The sequence below is a fragment of the Hippopotamus amphibius genome, chromosome X (genome assembly GCF_030028045.1).
Source record: "Hippopotamus amphibius kiboko isolate mHipAmp2 chromosome X, mHipAmp2.hap2, whole genome shotgun sequence".
NCBI classification, from domain to species: Eukaryota; Metazoa; Chordata; class Mammalia; order Artiodactyla; family Hippopotamidae; genus Hippopotamus; species Hippopotamus amphibius.
In genome coordinates this window covers 46334946-46358481 of record NC_080203.1, presented here as the reverse complement: position 1 = coordinate 46358481, position 23536 = coordinate 46334946, and the positions used below count along the sequence as shown (strand labels likewise).

Sequence of the window (23536 nt, the reverse complement as noted above, 5' to 3'; positions counted from 1 at the left end):
GAAGCTTTACTTTTCAATCTAGAACAGAAGCCAATCACAGTTGTCAGACTTCTAGCAATCATTAGGCAAGGTGTTCAGAATCTACAGTTTTCCTTTCACGTGGAAACATGAGTTCTGCCGCTGGTTTTAAGAGGTGGGGTTTACTGACAGCCAAAAGTCAGGAACTATTACTCATTGAAGTGTTGTTTTGTGCCTGAACATACATAACATTTAGGATTGTTCCATATAACAAGAAATTCAACTAAAACTAACTTAAGGAAATTTATTATCCACAGATCAGAAGTACTGAGGCAGGGCAGTCTTGATGATTGTTTGATTCAGCTAAGGACTCAGCTTTTTTCCATCTCTTTCTTCTGTCATTCACAATATCAGCTTCCATCCTAAGGCTGGAAACTTGATGGCTGGAAGGAGTCAAGCAACTTTCCAAGGGAGAAAAGGAGACATCTTTACTGATGGCCTTGTCTTATGAGTGAGGACACTTTCCTCAGAAATCCTTCTGCAATCTTCTCTTCATGTCTCATTGAGCAGAGTTACGTCACCACCCATTCCTGAACCAGAGTACCAAAGGGATGAGTTATCCCTCGACCAAGTAGACACACCTCTGGAATTTGGATCGGCTTCCCTGTGGTACATCACTATAAGGAGGAGGCAGGCATACGTATGTAAAAGTGATGTTCTTTTAGTAAAGGGTTACGTTAAGCAACACAGAATATACAAAGCACCAAGGTTACAGGGAGAAAGAGCACAGTGGCAATGTCTTAGCAATTATGATCTCTGAAAGCCACCATGGAGATCTCATCTATTCTTACTGCTTTCCCTAGCCCACCCTGCACTATGACTAGATCACAATTTTAAAAGGAACTAGAAAGACCTGATACTTGCAGAATTTCAGAATATCAGATAGTTTCTCAGTTAGTGTATACAAGAATCCTATGAAGTAGTTATTACCAATCCCCTTTGAGGGATGACTTAACTGAGTTATAAAAACATTAAGTGCATTTTCCAAAGTGACACAAATAGTTAGTGGTAAAATCTCTATTCAAACTTTGGACTGCCTGGCTCCGAAGTCTGGCCAGGTCCCAGAGTAGAGCCCAGAAGAGAGAGTCCCTACTCTACCATGTAGCGTCCTTTTAGAAAGTACTTCCAGGGCTCAGAAACTGGTAACTCTAGTCTAAGCAAGCACCTAGTAGTATAGTGCACTTCCTTTTCATGGTGGTGGTGGTGGTAGTAACAGAGATGACTTTTCTCCCGGGGTTAAGTCACAGTTGCTCAGACCTCACCACTAGGAACTTTGATTTAGGCAGTCTGAATTCTAATCTGCACTCCACGTTAAGAATTTGGGGGCTGAGATGCCAGGTTCAGGGAGTCATGTAAATTTTCTATACCTGGGAGGGAAAAGAGCAAATATTTATGGAGCAGCTAGGTTTTCAAGGGCAACTTTATTCCCAGATCTGAAGTTCAGCTGAAAAGAAGTGGACAAAAGCTGTGTTCACTGGTCTTTAGTTACCCTATTAAAATCCATAGGCCACACTTCCAGTTTCAGTTCTGACATGTAAAGAGCTTGGAAGTCATTGCTCCTGTACTTAGAACAAAAAAAAAAAAAGCTGAACAAACTGAGAATCAATGACATCGTAAACCCATCAGAGAACTGAGGTCACAGAGCATATGACCACCTCAAATTCTGGAGAAAAGATAAATCCAGAGAGACACAGCCTCTCTCTCTTTTTTTAATTAATTAATTTATTTATTTATTGGCTGCGTTGGGTCTTTGTTACTGCACATGGGCTTTCTCTAGTTGCGGTGAGTGGGGGCTACCCTTCATTGTGGTGCACGGGCTCCTCATTGCAGTGGCTTCTCTTGTTGTGAAGCAGAAGCTCTAGGCACATGGGCTTCAGAAGTTGCAGCACACAGGCTCAAAAATTGTGGCTCACAGGCTCTAGAGCGCAGGCTCAATAGCTGTGGGACACGGGCTTAGTTGTTCCACTGCATGTGGGAATCTTCCTGGAGCAGGGATTGAACCCCTGTTCCTTGCAAGGAGGCAGGTTCTTAACCACTGTGCCACCTAGGAAGTCCCTATCTCTTGTTTACATACAGAAACTGCTAGAGACATAAACAGATAAGAACACTTAAGTGGGAATTTTGACAAATTGCTGGAGGCTGAGGGTGGAATAGTATAAGAATGGGAAACCTCTAGGGACCTGCAGTCTTAGAGGTGTAGTAGGCTTTACCTCCAGGAATTCCAGCAGGTTCCCATAGTGAAGATCCCAGATAGATCTCCTCAGGGCTCTGGCAGTGGGAGGGGAAGTGTACACTCAAGAAATACACCCCTGAGTCTTCTCCATAACAAAGGCCTACTCTTCAGTGGAAAAGACTTTGCCAGAGCCTTGTCCCAGCTGAGGGAAAGGTGTTCCTCCTATCCAGCCCACTCTAGCCTTCCACTCTCCTATAGCGGGGAGAAAGAAGCTAAAGAAACACTTGAGAAGGTCACAGTCTAGAGACACAGGCCCACAAAAGACTGGAATTTAACCATAAGATTATAGACCACTTCTCTTCCACATGTTAACAGGCCTCCAGTATAGTAACAGTGGAGTGCAGCTGAAAGAGCTGCAAGATGCAGACTCTCTCTGCAAGACATAATTAGGGAAGCCCAAAGTTAAGAGGAGAGGCAAAAATAAAGACGCTAGAGGAATTTGAAGACTGGCACCTGCAACTACAGCAAACTTTACACATTGCCCAACCACTAACCCGCTTAACATAAAGCTTCTCATTAAAGGTCTATTTACCTCAGCTGCTATTACCCAACACATCATATCCAGCTTTCAACACAAGATTATAAGACATACTAGAAGGCAAGAAAAAGCATTGTTTAAGGACACAAAGCATTAGAACCAGGCTCAGATATAATGCAGATTTTGGAATTATCAGAGAATTGAAAATAAGTATGATTTATATGTTAACAGCCCTAATAGATAAACTAGACTGGTGTGTATGGCAAGTGTGTGAAATCCCAGTTGGTTCTAATCCCTGCCACATTCCCACCCTGCTAAAGATGATGAGCACTTGGAAGCAACTGCAAGAGAAGACCTGGCAGACAGAACCCTAGAAGAGGAGCCAGGACCAGCCCTACCTGGTGCCTGACACCTGGCTGTGGGGTGAGAGACCGGGAGGATTGTCTGAGCCGCTGCGGGTCCTGACAGGGAAAGGCCCTCTTTCCTGGGCAGCTGTGGGGACAGCGAAATGGCAAAGTGTGCTACCACTGCGACGGAGAAAACGGCAGTGTGGCAGAAAGAATGACGACACTGGCGCAGACAAGTGGTTTGTCTCCTCAGGCCAGAGGTCTACCCAGGGCTGCCTTCCCTTAGAGGAGGGACAGTGGCTCTGGCTCCACGGGCGTCCCCTCCCACCTTCCTCCCGCCCGCGGCCCCAGAAGGTGGAAAGCAGACCCGGGGAGGGCCGCCGTCACAGCCCCTCTGCCACCTGCGCCCAGGGAGGATGGCGGGCGCGATGCGGGAGGGGAGGGGGCGGACACCGAGCAGTCTGGGGGGTACACACACACACACACAGACGCACGCACGCACGCACACACAGCCCGCTGGGCGGTCTGTATCCATCCGCTGCTCCCTCCAGCGCGGCCCCTCCCGACCGTCCCAACCTCGGCCCCCACTGCCCGCCGGCCCCACACGCTGCTGTGCCAGAGGTGTGGGGCTAGTCGCCCCACAGGGGGCGGCGGAGGGCCGGCGAGGCGGGCTGTCGTGGCCCCGCCCCTCAGACTGGGCTCCTCCCGGCCCCGCCCCCTCTGGGTCGGAACTACGGTGGGCCTGGGAGGGGGCGTCGAACCCAACCTTGCAGTATCCCTCCGCCCCCTTCCCGACACCCTCGCCGCGAGCGGTTGGTGCCGCAGCCTGCGCAGCCCCTGCCCGGTTTGGCGCAGCGGCGCGGGGGGCGGGACGCCTCCTTGCCATTCTGCCAGCGCGGCGAGCGGTGGGAATCCGAGTGAGGAGCTGCGACAGGAGGGGGAGGCCGACCACCGGGAGGGACCCTGCGGCCGCGAAGGCAAGTGGGGGTGTCGCGGGGGCGACGACCGGCTCGCAGCGTGCCCCGCGGACCCTGGCAGCCCGACGAGGGGGAGGCGAACGGGTCGCAGCGGGTCCCCGGGCGAGGTGCGCAGCGCCGCGGGACCCCTGGCGCTGAGGAGGCGGCGAGCGGCGCGGACCGGGCCTGGGGCGCTGGGTCTTGGCCGCAGGGGCTCCCTCGGATCGTGGGGAGGCGAACGGCGCGGCCGCTCCCCGGCGGGCTTTCGGGGCGCCCGCGCCCCGCCCTCGACGGTGCCTGTACCGGGAGAGGGCTGTGGGAGAGGCTGCCGCAGGCGAAATGGCGGAGGGGAGCCGGGGTGGGGGCGCAGGGAGGCCGCCGGGGCCGGGACGGGAGGTGGCGGTCCGAGCTGGGTCGGGGGGGCCGCCCCTGGCCCTGATTCTGGAAAGGGGCCTGATTCTGGATTCGGGCCCCGCGTGCTGGGTGCTGTCCCTTTCCACAGGCGCCTTTTGATGCCAGAGTCTCCTGTCTGCGGGGTAGGTCTGGCGATTTCAGTGAAAGGGGAACTGAGCGGGTAGATTATGATGACACCAAAATGAAAAGTTTATGTGCCTCTTAATACAACAGGTTTTTTGCCTTCCATATTTATATCTTGCGCCCAATTAAATGCAAGCAAATGACACGTTGAGGAGTCAATAGGCTTTCACAGGAAGGATCCATGTAAATAAATAAATAATATACTAATCCACCTTTCTCACTTGAGATCTGTTTTCTCAACGTCCTTGCCCACTTTCTTGTTGAGATGTGGGAATGGGTCTTCAGAATAGAGAGGAATGTTTTCTAAAGGGTCAATTTAGAACGTGTGAAGTCAGTCTGCTTCTTCAATTTCTGGTTCTGGGAACCCAAACCCCTTCTTCGCTTCACAGCCCCCTCTCATTTTAATGCAGAAGCAGTCACACAGAAGATTTTGTGGAGTTCTGAGACGTGGGAGACATTCATTTACTTATTCCTTGATTCTTCGAAAGAAGGTTTTAAGACTTGAATTCTGGGAATCTGTTCATTAACCTGATACTTTTCAACCATTGTCAACATACTCTGTTGGTTTTTTGATGAATGCCCCCCTCTTTCTGTAGGGCGTGACTCTTTTCCAGCTAGTGGACTGTTCTGTAGTGGTATAGATAGCATCTCCTGTGGACACCTGCTGTGTGGGCTGGCTGGCATAGGTGGTAAATGAGGTAGGAACTATGTATGTGTGGGGAAGGGGAAAAGGCAGGGGCATGCAAGATGGCTTTGAAATAATAGTTCCCATTATCTTTGCTGCCTGCCTTCTAAATATAGTTGCCTGTGTGCCACTACCCACTCTTGAACCTCATCTTTTTGTTCAAGGAAAGAGGTATGGCCTCTGCTAGGGAAATGACTCTTTAGAGTTGGGAGGAAGTGTGATTAGACAAGCTGCAGTTCTTTGGGGAGTGGATGGAGGATCATTCGGGAGGGCAGACAGGTGGGAGACATTTAACATGGCCTTGACTATACAGAAGCATATGTTGTAACACTTGTCATGGGTTTTGGGCCATCTCAGTCTCTTCTGTTTTCTTTTGTCTATCTTTTTCTCTATCCATAGGTTTGTTCCTTTATAGTGTCCTGTAGAAATCTGCAGGTAGCTGTTCAGTTTGAATTTGATTAAGAAAGAAGACGAAAACTATTCATTTGGATCCAAGGTGAGTGTGAGCGTGAGCACCCCTGTTGATTGGGAATGGGAATTGGCTGTTGACAGGTAAGACCAGATCATATCTTGGAGCCATTGTCTTCCAGGTTCCCACATACCTGTACCCTCACAGTTATATGTAGGAAATGGGGCTGGAGTGAGCCAGGATTGTGCCTCTAGGGTAATTGATAAATACCTAGAAAGTGGGGAAGGAAGGCATGAGGAGGACCAAGGAGGCCAGAAACATTATATTAACAAAGCCTTTGATTTGGAAAGGCAGGTATTGAGTTTAGAAGCCAGAGTACATGTCTGTCTACCAGATACTTAAAATTCCAGTCCCTCCTATGTTTTTGTCCATAGGTCTGCCTGTGAGTTGGCTAAAGGGCTTATCAACACTGGAAGCAAGAAAGGAGGAGAAAATTGCACCAGATCAGTGCAGGTAGGTGTGAGGCCTATAAGATAGACATATAGAGTATAGTGGTATATACCAAAGGGACTGGATACTTCTTATTCTCTCTCACTTTCACCAAGCTTTCCCATCATTTCCATTCCTTTTCGATGCAGAGAAAAGAGTATGGAAGTGCCTGGGCAGGGCATTGTTGGGCATTAGTGGGACTGTGGAAGGGATAAAATGAGGTAACAGTTTTCTACTATTCTACTTCTCCTACCACACAATCCATCTCTGCTCTTTCATGTCTTATGTGGCTGTATGCATAGAAAAGCACAGTTGGAAGAGACTCAAAACCCATTTTTTTCTTCCACCTCAGGTCTATCTCCAGCGGTGGTTGTGGTGGTCTTGGAGTGACAGAAGATCAGCACCATCAACCCAGTAAAAGAATATTAAGACACTGTCCTGGGACATATTGAGAACCAAGGCCAAGACTGTATAGAGCTACCTATATAACCGGGCTTCAACCATGGCTAGGGTTAAGAATGCGAGTAGAAAGAATAGGAATAGAAAGAATGAGAGTAAAAAGAAGGCCAAAACTGAAAAAAGGGCTGGTTTAGAAGCTGAAGCCAAGACGGAGGCTACTGGCGTAGTCAGATCTGTAGCCAAGACCCAGGCCAAAGCAATAGCCAAGGCAAGGCCTCAGGAAGATGCAATGGCAGAGGTGAAGGTAGCATCTAAGAACAAGGTTGTTACTGAGATGAAGGAGGCAGCTTTGGCAGATTTCAGTCCCAAAGCTGAAGATGAGGCCACTATAGCATCTCGGTTTTGTTCTGTGGCTGAGGCTAGTGCTGAGTCCAGGTCTCCATGTAAAGATAAGACTGGTATTGATACCTGGTTTTGGGCTGGGGAAGAAGCCAGTGTTGGTTCCTGGTTCTGGAATGGAGAAGACGCTGGTAATCGTTTCAGTGCTAAGGAAGAAGGTAAAGCTGATATTGGTCCCCCATCCTGTGCTGAGAATTTGGAGCCTGTGGCTGGGGCCAACTGCAAGGCTAGGCCAGGGGCTGAGGAGGAAGAGGAGGAGAATGTTATTGGGAGCTGGTTTTGGGATGGAGATGAAACTAGTTTTGACCCTAACCCTAGACCTGTGAGCAGGATAATTAAGCCCCAGCCTGTGGATAAAATTAATGAAAAAGATAGGCCCAAGGACTGGTCTGAGGTAACTATCTGGCCTAAAGCTCCTGCTGTAACTCCAGCAGTGTTAGGCTTTAGATCCCAAGTCTCATTTGAGAAAAAGCCTCCTTCATATGTTGTCTTGGCCTCCGCTGAGGAAAAGACTCGTTCTTTGCCTGTGGCAACAGTGGCAAGCGCTTCTAGGAGCACTCCCTCAAGCTCAAAGCCTGTCTCTGAGTACCCGTTTGGTTCTGACCCTTGCATCCAGACCATAGAGGAGATTAGACGCCAAATCAGGATCAGGGAGGTGAATGGGATTAAGCCATTTGCTTGCCCTTGCAAAATGGAATGCTACATGGATTCTGAGGAGTTTGAAAAACTTGTTACCTTACTTAAGTCAACTACTGATCCTCTCATTCATAAAATAGCTCAAATTGCAATGGGGATCATTAATGTTCATCCATTTGCCCAAGAGTTTATTAATGAGGTAGGTGTAGTGACACTTATTGAAAGCTTGCTCAATTTTCCTTCCTCTGAAATGAGAAAAAAGGCTGTAATTACTCTGAATCCCCCCTCTGGGGATGAAAGACAGCGCAGGGTTGAATTACATGTTAAGCATATGTGTAAGGAAACCATGTCTTTTCCCTTGAACTCACCTGGACAGCAATCTGGATTAAAGATACTAGGACAACTGACTACTGATTCTAACCATCACCACATTGTTGCCAATTACTTTTCAGAGCTTTTCCATTTGCTGTCCTTGGGAAATCGTAAAACCAGAAATCTTGTTTTGAAAGTACTTTTGAATATGTCTGAAAATCCAACTGCAGCCAGAGACATGATCAATACAAAGGCATTAGCAGCATTAAAACTCATCTTTAACCAAAAAGAGGCAAAAGCCAATCTCGTTAGTGCTGTGGCCATATTTATTAACATAAAGGAGCATATCAGAAAAGGCTCAATTGTAGTTGTTGATCACTTGAGTTATAATACACTCATGGCCATTTTCCGTGAAGTTAAAGTTATCATCGAAACAATGTGAAATAAAATAGAAATAAAAGAGAATGCTTTGAACAATCTCCAAACTCTAAAAGGCTGTGTGTTCCCAAAGATCCATGCATAATGTTTTGGTTATTACAGTGTGCATGTTATAAATTACATCTTTAGCACAATATTACCTGTGACAGTCTAGGTCTGAGCTAGACCATTTTGCGGTATCAAATTAATATTTCGCCGTGAGTTGAAAACATCTGTTGATTATTCTCTTGTGTAGATGGGGAGCTTTTTAACATTTTACTTAAGGTAACAAACTGGTACATCGTAAGTAAGGTAATTTGTTCATTAGTATCTGCTTAGATCCATTTGCAGCTTCAAATGATTAAAAAAGATAATGTCCTTGAATTTATAATCTAGTTGTAGAAACAAGGCATATACATAGAAAAAGATATCTAATGGTACACGTACATTCATGTATACCTATATGTACACACACACACTCATTGCCAAATGTACACTCTCAATACATAAAGAAGGCACGGTTGCTACAGGCTGTTTAATGTAAAATGAATTACTGCTTTTCCCCTATTCTACCTGCATCAGATAACTCATTCTACAACACACAAATGGCCCTGAATTTCAGATAAAATGTAATATTCATTTTTTATCTTGCTACTACATTTATAACTCTTATATTGTTAGGCTGTTTCATTTCTGTCAAGTCGTCTTGCTGAAGAGAAAGGAGGTAGGTGTAGGGGGGAAACATTTCCTAAGTACCTACTCTTATGTCAGGTACTTTGTTGGCACTGTGTTTTACAGGTTTCCTCTTCTCAACAATGGTTCTCTGAGCTACATACTGGTATTTTTTTTCTGATTATAACTCATTATTCTGGATTGCCTCCAGTGACAATTAGGGAGATTAAATACTTTTTCCTAGATTCCCACAGCAGGCAAGTGGCATAGCTGTTTTGTCTGGTGTCAAAACCCACTCTCATTGCACTCCCTTATAGTCCTGTTCCACTTTTTTGTGTAGTGGCCTTCAAGGCTCACAGACTGGTTTTAATGATTCAATTTTGCTGTAGATAATGTCCCTGCCAGTCTTGAAATTCTTAACTTCCTCTAAATGCACATGTCCATTAGGCATTTGGCTAAAGCTTGCTGGAGACAGAAGAAAAGTCTGGGATGAGTGTGTGAATTTGAACTGGCAGTGTCTGGGAAACAGTAGGTGCCCAAAACTGTTGAATGAATGAGTTGTAGATTTGGAGTCAAAGACTTGAAATTTGCTGTGTGTCCTTCCTATCTTCTTCAATCTGTACATACTTCCCCCCTCACCCCACCCCCCACCGCCAAAGAACTGGAATCATTCTGTGCATTGTTTTATACCTTACATTTTAAAGGATAATTGCTTTCTTCCTCCTTGCAAAATTATACCTTGTTTACCATTTATAATTTATTTTGCTGTGTGTCATATGAAAAGATAAATGGTTCTTTTACTAGTAGGCAAGCCTGCTCTGCATTTGTACCAGCTAAAACTGTACAGGATAACTTAATTGGAGAAATTTAGGCCCAGACCAAGAACTGCAGCATCATTAACACAAAACAGGAAAGCTTGGAGAGAAACTGCTGCCTCAGTCTACATGATAGTAATTTCTGGAAGTCTGTGGTCCAGAAAGCATTCCCAGGACTTGGGCTATAGCTGTATTTTCTAAGACTCATGGTAGGAATTACAACCCCTGGTCTGAGCTGCAGAGAATGTCTCAGTGTGTAAAAATATTGGGTTATATGCTTTGAGATTTTTAAACAGTTAAGAAACTAAAACAAGATCATACTGTAAATACTGTTTGTAACTTGCCTTTCCTCTCACTACCTGTATGTTGTCACCATCTTTCCATATCAATAAATAGGCTTCTACAAATATTTTTGAATCTCTTAGTGTTTTTCATGTGTTAACATTTGGTACATAGTGCCCTAATCTTTTATTGCATATCCTCTTAATAAAGAATATGCATAAATTTGTTCTCTTACAAAAATAGAACTACAATATTCTGCAACTTGCCTTTTTGTCTTTTCAGTTATCTTTCCAATTTAGTGTTATACAGATCTACCACATGCTTTTTATTTAATAGCTTTATTGAGATGTAATTGACATACATCAAACCATACATATTTAAAGTATACAATTTGATAAGTTTTAACATATGTATGCAGACAGGAAACCATCACCATAAGCAAGATAGCAAACATATCCATCACCCCCAAAAGTTTCTTCATGCCCCTTTGTAATATCTCCATCTGAGCTCTCCGTATGTTGTCCCCAGATAACCACTGATCTGCTCTATAACAATATAGAATCATTTTCACTTTCTATAGTTTTACATAAAAGGAATCATACAGCATATATTCTTTTGGAGGGAACGGGATCTTGCTTCTTTAACTCAGCATAATTATTTGAGATCCATCCATGTTGTTACATGTATCAATAGTTCACTGCTTTTATTGCCAAGTAGTATTCTACTATATGGTTATACCACAGTTTGCACAGTTTATCCATTCACCTGTTGATGGACATTTGGGTTGTTTCCAGATTTGAGGTACTACAAATAAAGCTGCTAAATCTGTTTCATGTAGAACTGTTTGTGTGGACATATGCTTTGCTTTTTCTCTTGAATAAATACCTAGGAGTGGGATGGCTGGATCATATGGTAGGTATACGTTTAACTTTTATATTTTCCAAAATGGTTGTACCATTTTACATTCCCACAGCAGCATGTAAGAGGTCTGATTCCTCCACATCCTTGCTAACACTTGGTATGGTTGGTCTTTTAATTTTAGCCATACCTCATTGTGGTTCTAATTTGCAGTTCTCTAATCACTAATCATGTTGAACATCTTTTCATATGCATATTTGCCATCCATATATATTGGGTGAAGTATGTATAAATATTGGCCACCTTTTTTTTTTATAAAAAAATGAGTTGTTCCTTTTTATTGTTGATTTTTAAAAATTCTTTATATATACTGGATATAAGTATATTGTTAGATAGATGTTTTACAAATACTCTATCCCAGTCTGGGGACTGTCTTTTTATTCTCCTAAAAATGTCTTTTGGAGAGCAGAAGTTTTTAATTTTAATAAAGGGCAATTCTTTTACCAGTTGTTTTGGTGTTATATATAAGAAATTGTTGCCTAACCAAGGTCATAAATATTGTATCCTATATTCTAAAAGTTTTACATTTTTAGGTTTCAAATTTAGGTCTGTGATCCATTTTGAGTTTTTTGTATATGGTATATGTTATTTATAGGTTGAAGTTCAATTTTGGCATGGTGATATCCAGTTATTACCATATCACTTGCTTAAAAGACTCTTCTTTCTCCACTGAGTTTCCTTTGCATCTTTGTCAAAAATTAGTTGTCTCTGTATATAATAGGTCTGTTTCTAGATTCTTTATTCTATTCCATTGATCTGCTTGTGTATCTTCATTACAATGCCACATTGTCTTGATTACTGTAGCTTTATAGTGCCTTGAAATCAGACAGTGTGAGTCCTCTATTATTTTTCAGTTATTTGGGTTATTCTTACTCTTGCTTTTCTAGATGAATTTTAGAGGCAGCTTGTCCATTTCTACAAAAACTCCAGCTGGAATTTTGATTGGGATAGCTTTGAATCAATAGATAAATTTGGGAAGAGCTGACATCTTAACAATATTGAATCTTCTGTCTTTTTCTAGGTCTCCTTTCATTTCTCTCGGCAGCATTTTATAGTTTTTATGCAACATAATTTTTAGTTTATTATTTCATATTCTTTAGCATATTATATTCTTTTTTCTGTGAAAATTGATGCATCATTATATCTTCATGCCTGTTTGAATATTTCTGTATGACAAATTCCTTAAAGTAGGACTACTTTGTCAAAGAACACGAATGGCAATGCCCTCCAGCTAAAAACCACCAGCATTTGAACAAGTTAGTTTTTAGAGAGGAAGAACACGCACCATGGGGAATCATGGGGTGCTTCAATAAGGGCGTTTTAGAAACAACTTATTTTAGGATTAGGACTTGTGTTAGGTGATTTGGAGGAGGGTTTAAGGATGTGAGGCTTTGCTGTAGATTGAAAGCTGTCAGGAAATATGAGTATAGTAGACCCTTGAAGAACACAGGTTTGAATTGCATGGATTTTTTTTCAGTAAATAGTACTATAGTACTACATAATTGTGGTTCATTGAATCTGTGGGTGTGGAATTGCATATAGGGAAGGCCGATTGTAAAATTATACACAGATTTTCAGCTGCATGGAGGGTCAGCACCCCTAACCCCCATGTTTTTCAGGGGTCAACTGTAATTCTATGATTTGGTATCTAAATAAATACTGTTCTACAAATGGGAAAGACTAGGCCAAGGTTAAAGTTGTGATGGGTAAAGAAGCAGCGGCTACTGTATGAGCCAGAATAGGAGGATATTTGGTCATATTCGTGATTGGGACACCATTTCTCTGTGTTCATACATGATTACAGAGTAAGCCTGTTTTTCTTTTGATATATCATAGTCATAGAGTGGCCTTATCGGATGTTAATATTCTGTGGAATTGTTTATATTCAACAAGAGAACACCAAGACTTAGCTGTGAGTGCTGCGCCAGCTCCTGGATGTCAGGGGCTGCGTTTCTTCTCCTCATGGATATTTTCAAATTTTTACATATATTGGCTTACTGACCTTCAAAATATATCCCATCAACCCATGGTGCACTGATGTCTATTCCTTCATATTCTTAACACTCAGTATCAATATTTTCAATCGTTGCTATCCTTAGAGGCAGAAAAATCATCTCTGTTGTTTTTATAACTTTTTAAAGGTTACATAAATTCTGTATATGAATGTGACAATTGAATCACACTTCTGTATTCCATTGGGTTAATTCTAGGGATGTAAGGATAGACCCCATCACCTAGTGGGAGAAGGAGAGCGGAGTATGTACATGCATGCATCACTTTGCCTATTTTACTTATACCCCCTCATTGCTACCCCTCCCATATGATCTCCAGATTCAAGCCCTGACAAGTACCACCAACTGACAACCAGAGAAGTTATACCACTTTACACTTTTTGAACTCAATTTAAAATAGAAGAGTGTAGAGTTTAGCTTGCTGACATTGTGTTACGGATTTTAGGTCCTGAACTCTGTTACGGATCCACACTTAGGCAACAACCATTAGACTAGCAACTGATATGTACATGCAAGTACAGCTCAAGACAGAATGGGGGTTATTATTGAGACAAGCACAAGCTTTGCAGTGAGCAAAACTGCTTTCCAGTTATAGCCTTATAAAGATTATGTAAATGTATTTCAAGTTCTTTAGATTAAAGAGATTGGTCATTGTTTTATAAAATAAGCTTCAGAACAGCATCATAATTAATCATGAGTTGATAAAAAGTCTTTAGTAAACCAATATGCAGATTTTGCTTTAAGAGTTCGTAGGGCCCTCTTAGCTTATCTCTGGACAGTAGAGTAGGCTCAGCTACACAGTGTTATATACCCTGTCAGCAAATCTGAAAGAAGTTCTGGCTCTCTCTCTCCTAGAGGTGCCATGTCGCTCTCAGTAGTCATTGCCAAAGTTTCCCTGGAGAGGAGAACTCCAGAAACTTGCAAAATGTTTATTGTGTATGTTGAACACTTAGCAAACTAAACTTGGCTGTTCTCAGGTTGTGGTATTCAAAATAAAGCACAGTATAAAAGCATGAGTAGAATTTTTTTTTCTCCAGAAGTTGTTAATCCTCCATCTGAGCAGGGGAGACTCTTGCTACTCTACTCCCCACAACCCAGATAGGTACTTAGAGCTTTGGAAAGCTCTAAAATATGTCAAGAATAGACAAAATACCTAGTATGTTAGCAATGGTTGGGAGGAAGGGTAATACAGAAAGAAATGTGTTTCCAGGTGCTTTGCTTTGAATCAAGAAAGTGCTAATCCCGCTCCTGATGATGGAATGTCATTTTAACATGAAAATGGAAAATGAATGTTGCATTGGAGAGAGCACAGTACACTCCTCTAGGTCCATGCAATATTATATCTTTTGTATATAGCTATGCTATTGTGGTTTAAGAATATGAAACATTAGTCTTTTCTCAGAACTATCTTAATTCTATACAATATGACAGTATGATGAGATTGATTGCACTCCTTTACAAACATCAAAATGTAAGTGCCCATGAATACTATTCTTTACAATGGCCCCCATGGAAGTTCCTACACTTACGCTGTAATTGTTTGAAACTACTTTCAGAACCAGCTTCTGAGTCACACAACCATTATTTTACAGCCATGGCTATATACTGAATAGTTCTCTTCTCTCTATCAGTGCCTCTAATCCTTATCGTGTGATGGCACACATAGAAAATGATAATGTTTGTACATTTGCTCTCCATTAAAGGCATCAGCCCAGTGACTCCAGCTGGAGTCACTGTTGCATTCCCTGCTGCAACCACTATGTGCATTGAGGGAAGCAGTATCTCTGGCACACCTATAACCCATTTCCAGCATACCAGTGGGACACTCTACCCCAGGACAGCGGTTTTCAAACTGATTGCTTGAGTTCTAGGATTATCTGAAAATGCTTCGAAAGGCACTGCAGAGGATCAGGGGAGGGTGCATGGATTGGATCTGTTTGCTCCACAGCACCTTCGATCAAAGCAGCTTCACTTTGCAGTTATGCTATAATTTGTTGTTGTTGTTGTTGTTGTTGTTTTCTGAGCTGTGCGGCTTGTGGGGTCTTAGTTCCCCGACCAGGAATCAAACCCTTACCCTTGGCAGTGAAAGCATGGAGTCCTAACCACTGGACAACCAGGGAATTCCACTTTGCAGTTACGAGTAAGAGTGTGGGAAAAGGTTTCCCCAGTTAGAAATTGTTGTGACCACTTCTATAGATATCTATCCATCTTTTAAAAGAATCTGCATCTAATGGTTGAGTTGCCTTTCTGCATATTTGTAAGACTGACAATATTAGTGTTTACTAAGTTTTCTCAGTTGAAGGAAATCGTCTATGTTACCCAAGAGATTCCCCTGTGTTCAGGCTTTACATTCTTTATTGAAGGCTCTATATAATACTTTCAAATATATAGTCCAATAACTAACACAAATTCCATTTTTGAAGGAATATGTCACACACATGGCAGACCAGAGTAAGTAGTAGTTTTGAATACAAGTCCCAAATTCGTTATTTTCTGCTATTTTAATACCAGGGTTCTCAACTCCTTATTTTCTTTCTGCCAAAACTAGAGTCCTGGACTGTACACACACTCATTTGTGCAAATGTTCTTCCAGAAAAATTTCTAGAAGTAGAATTTCTAGGTCTGAGTAAAACATTTTTCATTGTTGGTGAAAGTGTAGAACAGTGATTCTCAATCCTGGTTGCATTATAATCACCTGGAGAACATTTAGAAAATACTAATGCCCAGGATTCTTCTCCCAGAGATGTAGATTTAATTGGTCTGGAGAGGAACTTGGGTGCTGATAATTTTTTTAAAACTCCCTAGGTGGTTCTAATGTGCAGTCAAATTTGAAAACCACTGTTGCAAAGAATTCAGGCAATTTCATATACTGTTGGAGGTTGAGGTGGATAATTTGATATAGCCCTTTTAATGGTCACTTCGCAATATCTATTAAAATAAAAATGTTCATACTTTTGAATGATAAATTAGTAGATATATGTCCTACAGAAAAATTCATAAAAATGAGCAAAAATATATGTATAAATATATTAATTGTAGCATTGTTTTTAATTTAAAAACTAGAAATATTCCAAATATTCATGAATAGAAGATTAGGTAAATAATTTACAATATTTCCATAACATGAGATATTATGCATCAGTTAAAAATAATCAGACACCTATATGTACTAAAGCATGATCTTTTTGAAAAATAATAGTTACATGCAAAAAAAGAAACTGGAATGACATACCAAAACTCCAACTGATTATAGCTGGAGAGACATGAGTGTTTTATTATTATTTTATCTTATTTCTAAAGTATCTTAGGTAAACAAATACTACCTCTGTAATAAAATTATAAGCATAAGGAGAAGATCTGATAAGGGAGGATTTGTTATACAAACAGATGAGCATATACCCATAAAGATTTGTAGTGAAGTGGATGGACCTAGAGTCTGTCATACAGAGTGAAGTAAGTCAGAAAGAGAACAACAAATACTGAATGCTAACATATATATATGGAACCTAAAAAAAATGGTATTGATGAACTCAGTGGCGGAGGAAGAATAAAGACGCAGATGTAGAGAACAGACTTGAGGACATGGGGAGGTGGGGAAGCAGAAGCTGGAACAAAGTGAAAGAGTAGTATTGACATTTATATACTACCAAATGTAAAATAGATAGCTAGTGGAAAGCGACTGCCTAACACAGGGAGATCAACTCGATTACTGATGACCTAGAGGGGTGGGATGGAGAGGGTGGGAGGGAGGCTCAGGAGGGAGGGGATATGGGGATATATGTATAAACACAGCTGATTTGCTTTGTTGTACAGTGGAAACTGGCACAACAGTGTAAAGCTATTATACTCCAATAAAGATAAAAAATATATATCGATTAAATAGTACTTCTTTAGGGGTGAAGTATTGGAGCAAGATACAAAGTCAAGTTTCAAGTACCCATATTAGTCTAGGAATTACAAAAATATCATAAATAGGAAGGTATAAATATGAGCTAAACTCTATAATAATCCCTAAAGTAAATCAGATATTTAATTAAGCAAGCCAGAATCTTCCCTCATCAAGGTGATTAAGGGGGATTATCTCCCAAGATGCTGGGAGACTTACAGGAATTTGTAAGTTTTGTAAGCAGCCAGAACTCAAGAAACCTGATAAATATAAACACTGAAAGTGTATAATGAGAAGAGAAAAGCTGCTTTGTTCCCTAGAGGAAATGATCAAGGGAAGTGGAAGTTTACAGATAGGCATTGCATACGTTATTGGCAATGCAAAGAGTCATATCACATTCAGACATCAGTTTCTTTTTTTTTTTAAATACTGTATCAAATAAGTCTTGTCAAAAGCAAAGAATAATAAAATTATTATGTTTTATCTTTAACCAACCACACAGAAATTGTTAAATGGTTGTGGCTTTATATTGAGTTGTACCTCCCCAGACAGCTGGGATTATTCTGTGATTGGAATAAAAATCAACTACCGAAGACATTTTTTCTTCTCCTTTGAAAGTGACATTCTCCCTTTGGTTAAGGTAATATGGTTCCAGTATCAAGGGACACAATTGATTAATAATTGCCATAAGACCCTCACTACCATCTATAATCCTACAATGTAAAAAACTGAGCACTTAGTCACTACTGAGGGTTCCTTTTTTACATGAATAAAGGAATGAATGAATGGTACAAGGTATGATGTCTAGGTACAAGGCCCTAGATATTGAAAAAACAATTCCTCATCTTTAAAATGTAAGTTAAGAACTAAATATTAGTTCCTTGGATAGCCTTTGCCACCAGGAATTTTATTCATGCAAAAATCTTTTGAATGGAATGGAGGTCTTTGAGATATTTCAAACTGTGATAGAAACAATGTGTTGAATTTGAGTAGGTCCCTTCTTCAGTCAGCATTGACACACCCCACCATTGATCAGGCAGACTTCATGATTCAAGTGAAGCAATTCAAACTGCATATGTGAACTTTTCCTCAAATGTTCTACATGTATAGGCATAGTTGAGGTTTTGTTCTCTTTTTTATTAAATATTGGTATATTAATGAATATATGATTTTATTTTTATTTTTTAATAACTTTTATTGAGATACAATTGACATACAATAAACTGTATATATATAAAGTGTACAATTTGATATTTTTTTTCTTATTAGTAATGTATTATATGGCAATCCCAATCTCCGAATTCGTCCCACCCCAACCCCACCCACTTTCCACACTTGGTGTCCATATGTTTGTTCTCTACATCTGTGTCTCTATTTCTGCCTTGCAAACTGATTTGTACCATTTTTCTATATTCCGCATATATGTGTTAATATATGATATTTGTTTTTCTCTTTCTGACTCACTTCACTCTGTATGACAGTCTCTAGGTCCATTCATGTCTCTACAAATGTCCCAATTTTGTTTCTTTTTGTGGCTAATATTCCATTGTATATATGTACCACATCTTCTTTATCCTGAATATATGATTTTAAATAATACTTTTATCATTTAACATTATAACCTATATAATATGCTATGATGAAGGAAATCTAACTTTATTTTCTTTTGAATATTTAATAAAAGTAATTTTTAAGTTGTTTTCTTTACCCAGTGACTTGAAAATGCCACTTTATCATAATATGTATTTATAAATACTTTGGTCTCTTTCTGGGATTTCTGTAATATTTCATTAAATTATATATACTTGCTTTGGTTTTAATTATTCTAGGCTTGCAATTATTTTAGTATAAAAGAGAGTAAGTTTCTCTTCATTATGTTTCTTCTGGATGGCCATCAGGTCTAGGTGGTATTATTACTGTTTTGATGGAAGTAAGGAAGGCTGGAATGATTTACTCAATGTCATAATGTGAACACTCTATGACATACATCAAAGCAAGTTCCTTCTTGACCCACCTCCTAGAATCATGGAAATAAAATCAAGAATAAACAAATGGGACCTCATGAAACTTAAAAGCTTTTGCACAGCGAAAGAAACTATAAACGAGACTAGAAGGCAGCCCTCAGAATGGGAAAAAATAGTTGCCTATGAAACAACGGACAAAGGATTAACTTCCAAAATATACAAGCAGCTCATGCAGCTAAATACCAAAAAAGCAAATAACCCAATCCACAAATGGGCGGAAGACCTAAATAGACATTTCTCCAAAGAAGACATACAGGTGGCCAACAAACACATGAAAAGATGCTCAACATCACTAATCATCAGAGAAATGCAAGTCAAAGCCACAGTGAGGTATCACCTCACACCGATCAGAATGGCCATCATCACAAAATCTGGAAACGACGAATGTTGAAGAGGGTGTGGAGGGGGGGGCTCTCCTGCACTGTTGGTGGGAATGTGGGTTGATACAGCCACTGTGGAAAACAATTCGGAGTTTCCTTAGGAAACTACAGATAGAGCTGCCGTGTGATCCAGTAGTCCCACTCCTGGGCATATACCCAAAGAAGACCATAATCCCAGGGGAGGCACGTACCATAATGTTTATTGCAGCACTGTTTGCAGTGGCCAGGACATGGAGGCAGCCTGGATGCCCATCGACAAATGAATGGATGAAGAAGATGTGGCATGTATGTGCAGTGGAGTATTACTCAGCTATGGAAGGGGAAGAGATGGAGCTATATGTCATGAGGTGGATGGACCTAGAGTCTGTCGTGCAGGGTGGGGTGGGTTGGGAAGAGAGGGACAAATATTGTATGCTAACTCACATATACGGAATCTAGAAATGGTGCTGATGAACTCAGTGACAGTGATGGGGACGCAGATGCAGAAAATGGACTGGAGAACTTGAGGTTTGGGAGGGGGCGGGGGTGAAGGGGAAGATGAGACGAAGTGAGAGAATAGCACAGACATATATATACTACCAACTGTGAAATAGATAGCCAGTGGGAAGTTGTTGTATAACAAAGGGAGTTCAACTCGAGGATGGAAGATGCCTTAGAGGACTGGGATGGGGAGGATGGGGGGGACTCGAGGCGGGGGGGGAGTCGAGGAAGGGAGGGAATACAGGGATATGTGTATAAAAACAGATGATTGAACTTGGTGTACCCCCAAAAAATAATAATAAAAAAAGTCATAATGTGAGAATGTGGTGAATATAGCCCTGGAACCCAGATTTCCTACCTCTAATTATAGTGTCCTGTCTGGAAAAATTTTGTTTTATTATTTTGTGGGATGGTGTTTCTCTGTAACTAGAAGGAGAAAACCAATAGAAAAGAATACAGGAAGCAGAAATGTACATACGCCATTTACATGGAAATGCGTGATATTTTCATCCCTATCCCAATTACATCACCCTAATCATTCTACAACAAAAAAATGGTGCAGAAGGTCATATATAATGTAAATGTGTTCTTATTCCTCTTCCTGATTCTACAAAATCTCTGATGTATTTATCGTTGTTCCTTATTTGATAGTTGGAGAAACTAAGGCTGAACAAAGTTAAGAAAACTTGCAGAGGTTACATTGTTAAGTAGTGGCAGAGCCAGAATTCCTATATAGTTTTGTCTAATTTCAATGATTGTGCTCTTAATGCTCAGTGAATCCTCCCTTATACATAGCAGTTTTCTGTGGTCCAGGGACTGACTGGTTTAAACCTTAACTGGTATGCTGCCTATGCTGTATCATTAACATAAAGATACTCACACAACACCCCAGAGGTAGTGTGCTTTTCCTGGGGTGTTGTGTATCTACATGTTAATGACAATACTGTAATGTGCTTATTCTTTTCACAATAGAACTCAATCTGGGAGATGTATTTTATGTTCCTCAAGTACCAAGAGGTGTAGCAATTAGAGCAAAAAAGCAGGGTTGAAGGGAGGGCAGGATTTCTAAACTATCTTTCATGTGCTAGGCACTGTGCCAAGCACTTTATGGCATCTCATTTCACCACTTTCACTCATATTCCCTAAAGGAAACTATTTCAGAGATAAAGTCATTTGCTCAAGGTTGCACAGCTGAAAAGTGGTACCAGCCTACCTGGTACATCATTATTTTCATGACCCTGAAACACTTTGTGTTACATTTAGCATGTTATCTTTTACTGCCCTTTTGTCACTGGTTGGTGCTCAGTAAATATCTACTGGTTAATGAGTGGAAAAAAAATGAGGAAATTCATTTTTTGAGTGCAAATAATGGGCTAGAAATTAGATGCTGCCATTAAAAATAAAATAGAATCAGATTCTTTTCTCCTTTTCCTAGGTCTCCAAAATAGGCACAAAAATCCAAATGAGAGTATATTTGCCACTTACATCCATATTAACTTTTCCTAATAACTTCAAAACAACTCCTATATGGGCAGTGACTAAAAATAACCTCAGGCAAAGGAAAGGATTAAAACCAAATTACTTCTGAGAGAATGAGAACAATCGGAACATAATTTTCCTCTCAAAACCAGTGATAATAAAGTAGAAAACTCACAGAAAGCACACAGCAGACACTAGATGCTAGTGATTTTCCCTAGTTCCCTAGAAGATAGGAGACTCTTGTTATTTTAGGTGTCCTTAGTATTCTACCTGCATCAATGGATTTCAATAAATAACATTAATAATAAGAACTAATGATGACTTTGCACTCAACAGAGCTCCTTCTTTTCTTTCTATCAATACATCAGAGGGAACAACAGAATGCAACTTTTTGTTTGTTAGACTTTTCCATCCATACCTAAAATAATTCCTTGGCTTTAACAGAGTTCCTTCCTTCCTTCCTACCCTGCTGAGAACCCAGAGTATTTTCCCAACTGGGATCTTGTGGGTCTCCACAATACTCCAGAACAGCTGGGCAGCCTCCCCAGTTTCAACCTGGTGAGCAGTTCAGGCCTGTAGAAGGGAAATGACTCACCCAATGTCCTATCATTGGTGATGCCTCTGTCCACGGAACCCAGGAAACTCTCCTGACAGTTACCTCAGCATCTTGGCCAGCAGATCTGTCATTTTGCTTCTTGTAATATATTGTCTTTCTGAATCTCCAAGAATATCACAGACACCTAGTTTAGGTGCACACTATAATCAGCAGTAGCTCAAACACTGGGACCCAGCTAGATCTCTTAATCTTCACTCCAGTTGCCCTCTGTGCAAACCCACGTCATAGATTTTGTCTGGTATTTTGTTTTTCTAGGGCTTAGAGGATATCACAGATACCTAGCTCATGTGTATGCTTAGATTCAGCTAGAGCAGTGGTTCTTAAACATTTGGTCTCAGAAGACTTTTGCATTGTTAAAATTTTTGAGGACCCCAAGGAGCTTTAGTTTATATGTTGTTTATATTGATTGATATGTACCATATTATTAAGTAAAACTGAGAAAGAAATTGAATATTTTAAAATAACTTTGGGAATCATTAGCAAATATAACTCACTGCTTATGCTAACAGTCTTCTTCTATGCATATGTATTATATTTTTCAAAAATAATCAGATTAACCTGCTTTACAAGAAATGCTAAAAGGGGCTCTTCATGTAGAAATAAAAGGATGCTAATTAATAACATAAAAACATATGAATGTAAGTGTAAATCTCACTACTAAGGGTTAATATATAATCAAAGTCAAATTCTCTAATATTGTGATGGTGTTGTGTAATTCACTTACAATTGTAGTATAAAAGCAAATGTGTTAAAAATAATCATGACTACCATAATTTATTATTGGATACATAATATAAAATATAGGTAAATTGTAACATCAATAACCTAAAATGTGTGTGGGGGGGCAGTAAGTGTGTAATGTTTAGGAATTCTATCGAAGTTGAGTTGTTATCAGCTTAAAATAGGGTGTTATAAGTGTAAGATATTTTATGTAAGCATAATGGTAATCACACACAAAAAAACCCTGTAGTAATTACATGAAAGATTGGATGGAAGATGCCTTAGAGGACTGGGGCGGGGAGGGTTGGGGGGACTCGATGGGGGGGGGAGTCGAAGAAGGGAGGGAATACGGGGATATGTGTATGAGAACAGATGATTGCACTTGGTGTACCCCCCAAAAAATAATAAATAAATAAAATTAAAAAAAATTAAAATAAATAAATAAATAAGCTACAAGGACATATTGTACAAACATGGAGAATGTAGCCAATATTTTATAATAACTATAAACAGAGTATTAACTTTAAAAATTGTGAACCACTATATTGTACACCTGTAACTTATATAATACTGTACAAAAACCATACTTCAATTTAAATAAACTGCTGAAACTAAAAAAAAAAAAGATTATGATAATCAAAGCAAAAAGCTAAAAAAAAGTCATTAAATCACAAAGGAAGATAGCAAGATAAGAAGCAAGGAATAATGGACACACAAAATGATCATAAAACAAATAAGAAAATGGTAATAGTCCTTAACTAACAATCATTACTTAAAAGGTAAATGAGTTAGATTATCCAATCAAAAAAATGGAATGGCTGAATACCAGAAAACAAAACAGAATGCAGCAACATGCTACCTACAAGAGACTCACTTTACCTTTAAAGACACACATGGATTGAGAGCAAAAGGATGGAAAAAGATTCAATCAAATGGT

At 40.4% G+C, this 23536-nt stretch overlaps 1 protein-coding gene and 1 pseudogene across 2 annotated transcripts in view; one reads left to right on the top strand and one right to left on the bottom strand.

Annotated features, from left to right (window-relative positions):
- The window catches only part of GPRASP3 (G protein-coupled receptor associated sorting protein family member 3), an 81312-nt gene extending 71112 nt beyond the window's left edge, over positions 1-10200 (top strand). For both annotated transcript variants that reach the window (XM_057717388.1, XM_057717387.1), the window contains 3 exons: positions 5654-5750; positions 6098-6176; positions 6505-10200. In XM_057717388.1, coding sequence (XP_057573371.1) covers positions 6655-8340 — 1686 coding nt within the window. In that variant the 5' untranslated portion in view covers positions 5654-5750; positions 6098-6176; positions 6505-6654 and the 3' untranslated portion in view covers positions 8341-10200. The remainder of the gene's footprint in view (positions 1-5653; positions 5751-6097; positions 6177-6504) is intronic.
- Positions 1-23536, bottom strand: part of LOC130841426 (nuclear RNA export factor 3-like) — a 579609-nt pseudogene that overhangs the window by 198348 nt on the left and 357725 nt on the right.